The sequence below is a fragment of the Myotis brandtii genome, unplaced genomic scaffold (assembly GCF_000412655.1).
Source record: "Myotis brandtii unplaced genomic scaffold, ASM41265v1 scaffold655, whole genome shotgun sequence".
NCBI lineage: Eukaryota > Metazoa > Chordata > Mammalia > Chiroptera > Vespertilionidae > Myotis > Myotis brandtii.
The window spans coordinates 1,765,627-1,774,951 of record NW_005370542.1 but is presented as its reverse complement, the minus strand read 5'-3'; the positions used below and the strand labels follow the sequence as shown (position 1 = coordinate 1,774,951).

The following is a 9,325-nucleotide window of genomic DNA, read 5'->3' as shown; positions in this document are numbered from 1 at the left end:
CTTCTCAGTGTCTGGCTAACTATGGAATGGCTGGTCTGGTGCCCAAATTTGTAGAATTCTCCGTCCCTCCCTTCTCACATACCTGCCCCCTCCTTTGCTCCCTCCCCATCATCAGAGAAGACACAAAAATACAAACATATTTGCTTTATACACACATGGAATTTATTCAAGGAGACCTTTTATGTTTTGATCTCATAATGCCCATTTCTTAAGCATTTTTTGTAGAGAGGCTACACACACTTAAGGGTCTTCTTCTGGTGGCGTCTGGGCATCACTTGTAGAAGAACATTCAGGCACTTCTTCTTCCTCATTTGGTGGATTGCTTACTGGAGGTTTTCGTCCCTTCCTGTAGTGAACCACAATTCTGTACTTCTGTCTGCCTCTCTCCTTCTTGTCTTTATTCAGCTTAAGGACCAAGTTGACCATCTTCATTATCTTCGTTATCTAGTTGGGAAGCAAGTTAAACACAGAAAGACATTGGCTTTGGGGAAGAAATCGGGAAATGGGTGGGAAAAGGACTGACAATGGATTGAATGAGGAAGTGTCTGTGCCCAAAAAGCACAGGCCAGAATCTTGGGTGAGGACTTATTGGGGAAGAGGAGGCATATGAGTAGGGTAGTCTGACCTTCTCCTTTTCCTGGTCATCGAGTGAGGAAACGCACTTCAAATTCACTTTTATTCTTGAAGTTTCTTTGTCCATCCTTTTGGTTGGAGTCAGATTTGTTATCTAAACTAGTCTACACTATTTTCTTAGTAACCTTGGCTTTGTTGTAGCAACAGGCCCTGCTCCAAGTGAGGGTCCTGGCCTCTATATATATCCCCCAGGACAATGAGGAACCACACCCTTCAGCTCTGATTGGCCAACAGTCAGTGGTTGCCATGGTGAGGCTTGACATCACAAAGCCTCAGCAGAACCATCCAGGAGGGGGAGGTGGGAGAGGATGCAGAGGACTCAGATGCTCTGGTTAGAGAAAGGGGAGCTTCCTCGAACCTCCTAAAGTTTTTCCCAGACGGACCTGTCTCTCCCTCATGTCCTCTAGTTCAATGACTGTCCAGCATATGTCAGGGAGGTGGTGGTTCCTCTGAGCCATTTCCCATACGCCCCCATCCATTCAGTGGTCCATTCTACCATCCCCACATATTACCATTGCCTGGTATGTTGTGTGTTGTTTTAATGGATGTTTTATTTTAGAATGGTTTTAGATTTACCGAAAATTTGTGAAGGTAATACCTATATACCCCATACCCAATTTCACTTGAACTAATAGCTTACCTTGTCTGGTGCACCTGTAACATGTAGTGAACCATCAGTGAAACAGTTGCAGTCAAACTCAGTTCTCTAATATCTCCAATATCAAACAAGTTGGTTCTAGACGTAGTTGTTCAAGGAAAAACTGCACCAGTTGTGGAATAAAACTTCAGTTTTGACTAGACAACCCTTTCATGCTGATACCTCTGCCTGACACAAAGGATCTCTCATGCAACACACAAAGAGAGAATGTTTTTGTTTCTGGCCACATCTGATTGGCACAATTTTAAAACATGCAGAAGCCATCGAGAGCACCAATGTTGGTAAGGGTGTGAAAATGCTCTCCTAACAACAATTACAGGCAATTGAAGAGGTAGACAAACTGTTGTGGAATGGCATAAATGAAAATGGCATAACTGTAATGTTGGTGCTGTTATGAATCATCATGTAAATATCTGATTTGCAGGATGGTCTTAGGCGACCCCTGTGAAAGGGGTCGCAACCCACAGGTTGAGAACCGCTGACCTAGACAAAAGTAGCAAAGGCAGTGTACAACATGCAGCCAAATAATCCTGGGTTACTTTTTATTATTTATAACCATTTGTACAACATTCATTATGCATCCATTGGGTGGAAAACACCACCATGGCCTGTGTCCTGAAAGCATAATATTTATTAAGTGGGTGAAGGGTCATGGGTGTACAGGTAGGGACTTCAGGAGAGAAAAGAGTAGAGAGGCCAAGCGGGGGAAAGAGAGGCATTATTTAGGAAGCATTTAACTGCACAAGGGAGAAAAAGCAACTGTAAGTGACTGAAAACATCAGGATTTATTATCTTGCATAATCGGAAGCCCCGGGGACAAAGTTTTAGCAGCTTACTCACACTTCTGCTCTCTCTGCTCTTCCATCTTCAGGGGCAATATTCTGCAGTCATTTCCAGCCTCTGTTGCAGCCAGCATCACCTCTAGTGATGGAGGTGTTTCCTCTCCTATATCTCTGTGCAATTTGGAGGGGAACCTTTTCTAAAATCTCCTGCAAGACCCACCTTGGGGTACCTTGTTCAGGATTGACACACGTGATCTTGCCCTAGCTGCAGGGGAGGCTAGCTGACAGAAGTACAACCTTAGGACAAAACTACAACCTCTGTATCCTTTCCAGATAGACATTCAGATAATCCCTGACTTCTGGAAATTTATCTTCTAATGTTGTGACCAAACCCAAAGACTTGAGGTCTGATGGAAGAGAAGGAACCAGAAGGGAGAAGCTACACAGAGTCTGGTTTTAAGACCATTGCAGTTGAGGGGCCAAGAGGTCACAAAATGGCCCGGCTGGCGTGGCTCAGTGGTTGTCAACCTATGAACCAGGAGGTCATGGTTCGATTCCTGGTCAGGGCACATGCCCGGACTGTGGACTCGATCCCCAGTAGAGGGCATGCAGGAGACAGCCAATCAATGATTCTCTCATTCTCTCTCTCTCTCTCTCTCTCTCTCTCTCTCTCTTTCTCTTTCTCCAACTATGAAATCAATGAAATATATTTTTAAAAAGTCACAAAATATAATTCTAAAAATTCAGGGGGAGGTTAGGAGCAGAGACATATCAAGAGAAAATCCTGTAACTTGGTTACCCACCAGAAGTGTTAAGCAGAAGAGGAGAAAGTGATGCTTCTCTGTGAGCACACAGGGTGAGAGGCAGCAATGACTGAGTTAGTCAAGAAGGAAATTGCAAAGCAAATATTGGCCATCTCCAGGTTATCTGCTTGTATTTTTTTTTCTTGTAAGTGTTTAATTTATTAATTATTTTGTCTATTTCTAATAAAATATTGTAACTCTAAACATCTTTACAGTTGGTAAGGTACTTTCAAATCTGTTAGCCCTTTTTAAAAATATATATATATTATTGATTTTTTACAGAGAGGAAGGGAGAGGGATAGAGAGTTAGAAACATCGATGAGAGAGAAGCATCGATCACCTGCCTCCTGCACCCCCGCTACTGGGGATGTGCCTGCAACCAAGGTACATGCCCTTGACCGGAATCGAACCTGGGACCCTTGAGTCCGCAGGCCGACGCTCTAGCCAGTGAGCCAAACTGGCTAGGGCTTTGTTAGCCCTTTTGATCCCCATAACACCTCTGTAAAGGACAGATAGGCTAGGCCTGGATTTTCAGATGCTGGAACAGAATTCTACAGAAGATGGTTCATGTGTCCAAGTTTACATTCATTATAAGCAGCAGAGCCAAAACTGGACCTCAGGGGCTATCAACTCTTAGTCCTAATTCCTTTTCAACAGCATCCTAATTCCTGAGAAGGAATGCATATGGGAACAACCAACCTGGCTATTACTTACTGTTAGCTCTTGTTTCCTATCAATTTATTCCTTTTACTTCTGTTTCTGGATTAAGTGTCTAAATTAATAGAAAATGAATGCTCATCCAATTTAACTGAGCAATTCGCTTGAAATTGTTATTAAATAAGAGGCAGTGAAATCTGTAAATATATACAAAAATTAGAGGTATTATTGGGAAAACAGCAGTGGATACTGTTGACAGAATACTAACTCAGTTCCAGGTATCATTTCAAATTATTTATACTCATTTTCCCACTGGCCCCGATCTTCTGAACCATTCCTTTTTTAAAATTGATTTTAGAGAGATAGGAAGGGAGAGAGAAACACTGATGTGAGAGAGAAACATTGATAGGTTGCTCCTGCATGCGCCCGACCAGGATCAAACCCGCAACCTTGGTATGTGCCCTGACCTGGAATTGAACCTGCGACCTTTTGGTGCACGGGACAACCCTCCAACCAGCTGAGCAACCTGGCCAGGGCCATATTAATCTTTGAAGCTGCTTTAAATCATTTTGTAACAAGATGAGCTATAAATAAATAAATTAAAATAATGGATTATGTACACTGTGGTCAGCTTTACATAATAATAGGAAACTATTAGCTACCCTTCTTGTGGTACATGGATGCACGTTTTTTAACTATGTCTTTTTATTCATTCGTAAATAGTATCTCCAAGCCAAAATGGTATCCTGGGTCTTTTAGAAAGAAATTATAGATAGACTTATAGCACGAACCCTTCCTATTTGCATCAATTACCAAGTAAAAGTCACATATAATACATAAAACAAATCTCAACAATTACAATTGGTTTGCAATCAGGCCTAGTTGAATGAGTGAAAATTTTGAATTGCAGGGTAGTTTAACAAAATTTATGGAAAGTTATTTTTTATTTTTTTAATATATTTTATTGATTTTTTTATAGAGAGGAAGGGAGAAAGATAGTTAAAAACATCGATGAGAGAGAAACATTGATCAGCTGCCTCCTGCACACCTCCTACTGGGGATGTGCCCGCAACCAAGGCACATGCCCTTGACTGGAATCAAACCTGGGACCCTTGAGTCCACAGGCCGACGCTCTATCCACTGAGCCAAACCAGTCAGGGCGAAAGTTATTTTTTAAATAATGATACTTCCTGTTAGCTATTCTAATTATGTAGCCAAGTTAATTTACTATTAGACCCACCATATACTCTGAAAGAATAAATATTGTGATACCACTATTCAGAAGGACATGCATGCTAGTTGCTTATTTTTTGGTAGGAATGGATCGGTGCTTGGAGCAAAAAAATTTACTACCTGGTCTAAGCATAGAAATTTTAAAATTAAACTAACTGGATGAAAACACACATATATTTAATAATTTGCTCATGTAATTTTGGGCCTCTATGATTTTTTGCTTTGCTATTCATTTTTTTTTAAACTGAGTACTCTTCTCATTTTCCCTTTCTTCTCATTTTAGGTATTCCCTTTTGGAAAAATTGATATGAGCATGCTTATCTGTTGGTCATGTTATTTGAAAAATTTACAGTAAAAATTCTCAGTCCTTTTATTTGTTTAATTTATTCAATGAAGTAAGAGAATAGAATCTCTCAGCCTTGACCTAAAAGTCCTGTCCCTTTCCTTCTTTCATTCTTATTCCCAGGCCATTGCATGTGGTCACAGAACTTTAAATGCCATCTGTGTGTGTCCCCCAAATTTCTATGTCCAGCCCAACCCTCCCCCCGGAACCCCATGTCTTTATTCCCAATTGCCTACTAGATCTTTCCTTCATTCAGATGCCTCACTGGCCTCTCACCCTTATCGTATCAAAGCCACACTCCTGATCTTGACCTGGCCTCTTCCTCCTACACTTCTCTAGACCAGTCAATGGCAACTCCATCCTTCCGGGTGCCTAGGCCCAAAATGTTGACGTCATTCTTTCTTCTTTTCCTTCTCCTACTCCTTCTCTCTTTTTCTCTCTCCGCCCACAAATTAGCTAATGCCATCATCTCTGTCTGTACTTACCTCCAAGATCCAAATCGTTCTCATCAGCTCACCCTTCTGGTGCAACACTCCACATCTTTCTAGATGTATCCACAGTCCCTATCTGCACTTCCTGCTTCACTCTGGCTTTCCTGCAATCTATTATCAACTCAGCAGCCAGAATGATGACAATTCATGTTAGTCCTCTGCCCGAAGCCTCCAATGGCTCTCCACCCACTTAGATTGAGAACAGAAATCCTTATCAGACCCGTAAACTCCACAACATCTGGCCTGGCTACCCGAGCCACTCCTATCGCTAGCCTCCTTCCCCTCACTCTCTTCCAACCTCACTAGCCTCCTTGCTGCTCCTGATTCCAGATCTTGCTGATTTTTTCTTCCTTCTGCTTGGAATGATTTTCTGCCATTGCTTCATCAACTTCCGTTCTCTGCTAAAAGTCAGGTTCTCTGTGGCCTGACTATGCTATTTAAATTGCACTCCCCTCCCTAGAATTCTCCCTCTGCCTTTCTTAGCTTTGCTTTTCTCCATGGGGTCCGTGCCATGCTTTGTTTGTTTGATGTCAGGCTTCTCATATTCATTGTCAGCCTCTAAGAGACGAAGATTCTTGTCTGTTTGATTTGTATCTGAATCCCAGGTTCCATGCTGGGTAGTCAGTGAACGTTCACTGAATATTTATGTATTGAATTAAAGGAAGGAGGTGGGGAAAGGACAGTGAGAACATTGTCTAGGTTACACTTCACCCTTGAGCCCTTGAGCGTAGGCTTGGGGAACAGTTGGTTCTCCAGGGGGAACTTAAGGTATAACTGTTGTAAGAAGAGGGAAATGGGGGCTGGAAACAGATGACCACTCCAGAGAGACAATGCGGGCTTGAACTTGAGTCATTGCAGTTGGAATGGAAGACAGAGGAAGGAAGTAACGGGCATCATGGAGACGAGGTCTCCTGACTCTGAGCAGGGAGGGGAAAGGACACAGAGAAGCTGGAATGCGACCCAGATGTTGCATTTGTGAGACGAGGGTTTGGCAATGGCATTAATCATGATTCAGGATGAAGTAGGAGGAACAGATTTATGAAAGAAAGAAACTGTTTTGTTGCTTTCTCATCCCTGTTTTCATTAATAAAATTGTTTCCAGCTCAAAACTCAAGAAGAATTGAGTTCTGCAAGAGGCAGGAGGCAAATTCTCCCACCAACCACTTATTCTCTGAAGACTTGTCCCCACCGTTCTTAAGAGTCTTATCTCCAAGCCCACATCTGAGAGAATCAGACCGAACATTTTTCTCTCAATAGTTTCAATTTCCTTTGGTTGAGCTACCAGCATCTATAGCATAGAAACCCATTAGAGCCGCGTTCAGTCTTTTCTTTTTAAAAAATATTTTTATTGATTTCAGAGAGGAAGGGAGAGGGAGAGAGAGATAGGAACATCATTAATGAGAGAGAATCATTGAGCAGCTGCCTCCTGCACGCCCCACACTGGGGATCGAGCCCGCAACGCCGGCATGTGCCCTGACCGGGAATCGAACCGACCTCCTGGTTCATAGGTTGATGCTCAACCACTGAGCCACGCCAGCTGGGCCAGTCTTTTCTTGTAGAACATTTCCATGTGAGTGATTTGGGATCATAAGACCATTTTCTAATGCACTGTAGGTTAGGCTTGGAAAAACATGGGACATTCATCTCTAGAACTCTAGTGAAGGCCTTGTCAGATAATGAAGCAAGAAATGTAACTGTTAATGGGCCAGGATGCAAGAAAGGCGTGAAGACAGGCACTGAATAATAAAATGGCATGTGCAGATGTAGTAGTCTGCATTTTTTCAGTGTTTACTATCTGCCAGGTACTGTTCGGAGTCCTCAACATATAATAAGTCATTTAATCTCCACAGCAACTGTTTGTGGTGCATGCTATTAGTATCTCCATTTTACAGGTGAAGAAACAGAAATGTAGGAAGGTTATGTACCTGGCCGAAGGTCCCACAGTTAGTAAGTGGAACTAGGGCTCAAACACAAGCAGTCTGGCTCAAGGACCTGTCCTCTTAATAAACTGATTACATGTTCCAGAACTGCCCAAGACAGCTGTCATTTATGCCTATTGTCTGGGCATAAATATAAATATGAACCCTAGAAAGTGTCCCCACTTGGACAATCAATTATGAACACCATGTATCTGAACTACAGTCTTTTTCTGATTCAAAGCCAAGAAAAATCTAGTCTGAACAACAGAGGTAGCCAAGTGATCAGACTGTCTCTCCAGTCATCAGTGAAGTGACAATTTGGACTCAATATGATTATTTGGTAATCATCCAGTTAGCGGTCGGGGTTGGCGTCGACTTGGTTTTAACCAACCAGTCATTCTGTTCTCTTACGCTCTTAAGGCTCTGTGTTCTGCCCTAATGGAGTTGCCAGCGGCATGGCTGGCCTCTTTCTGGAATGGTTTTATTGATGCCTCAACATTCGGCCCCTCCAGGTCCCCCCGGATCTGCAGAACGAGGTGCTGGTCAGCCTGCTGCAGACCGACCCGGACGTGGTGGACTATTTGCTCAGAAGAAAGGCCTCCCAATCCTCGTGAGTATGCCAGTTCCTCCAGCCGCTTGGCGATTTCTCTTTCCATTTCGGAAGAGTTAGAAAAGGTTACATAGCCCTGACCGGTTTGGCTCAGTGGATGGAGCATCGGCCTGCGGACTGAAGGGTCCCAGGTTCGAATCTGGTCAAGGGCATGTACCTTGGTTGCGGGCACATCCCCAGTAGCGGGTGTGCAGGAGGCAGCTGATCGATGTTTCTCTCTCATCGATGTTCCTAACTCTCTATCCCTCTCCCTTCCTCTCTGTAAAAAATCAAGAAAATATTTTTTTTTAAAAAAAGAAAAGTTTACATAACTCCACGCAGGGTGATTTGAAGTGGCATTTTGGCAACTGGCACAGCTGATCAGCCCACCTCACTAGAAACTGCTTCAGCCCCACCGATCCACTTATTGCATTAGGAAGTGCTTGACAGGATTTTTTTCATTTTCATGTTTGGCTTTTTCTAGTCCCTTGACGTCCTTTGGACTATGTTTAACAGAAAAAAAAAAAAGCACCAAGTCCCTGGCAAGAAGCTCCAGGGGCTGACTAGGAGGCCCATTAGTGATTCTCCGTGCAGAATTCTGATAACTGTTCTTAGGGGCCCATACGGCTGAGCCTGCATGCGTCTGACATGTGTAATTTACCAGCACAAGTGACGCATCACCAAACTGCCAGACAGGCCTCAGCCCAGGCCCAGGTGCCATTGGAAATTAGCGGTAGGCACCGTCTTGACTCCCCCGCCCTCTCTAGCTGGCATCCTTTGGATGAAAATACACGCTGGTCTCCACGTGCACCATAGTTGCAATGAGTCAAATGCAAGCCATGCTGTGGGCTGCGTTGCCACCATTTTTGCCCCAAACCAGGAGCACTGGAATTTTACATTAGTCAAATTTTCTGATTCATTGAAACCATTGGCTACAGAGGCAGAGGATATGGGGGTATTGAGCACTTGTCAAATCCAGTTAAGGGAATAATATGGCATCCATTACCAGGAGCGATGTTGCCACCATGACCCCCAGCCTTGCATTTGTGACAGAAGAAGTTGTTGCCCTAGCCCAGTGGTTGGCAAACTGTGGCTCGAGAGCCACATGCGGCTCTTTGGCCCCTTGAGTGTGGCTTTTCCACAAAATACCACGTGCGGGCGCGCACGTACAGTGCGATTGAAACTTCGTGGCCCATGCGCAGAAGTCGGTATTTTGT

The 9,325-nt window shown here is 43.5% G+C and overlaps 1 protein-coding gene across 2 annotated transcripts in view; it reads left to right on the top strand.

The window, feature by feature from the left end:
• ARHGAP6 (Rho GTPase activating protein 6) overlaps positions 1-9,325 on the top strand; it is a 307,447-nt gene that overhangs the window by 275,092 nt on the left and 23,030 nt on the right. For both annotated transcript variants that reach the window (XM_014528840.1, XM_014528839.1), the window contains one exon: positions 8,032-8,129. In XM_014528840.1, coding sequence (XP_014384326.1) covers positions 8,032-8,129 — 98 coding nt within the window. The remainder of the gene's footprint in view (positions 1-8,031; positions 8,130-9,325) is intronic.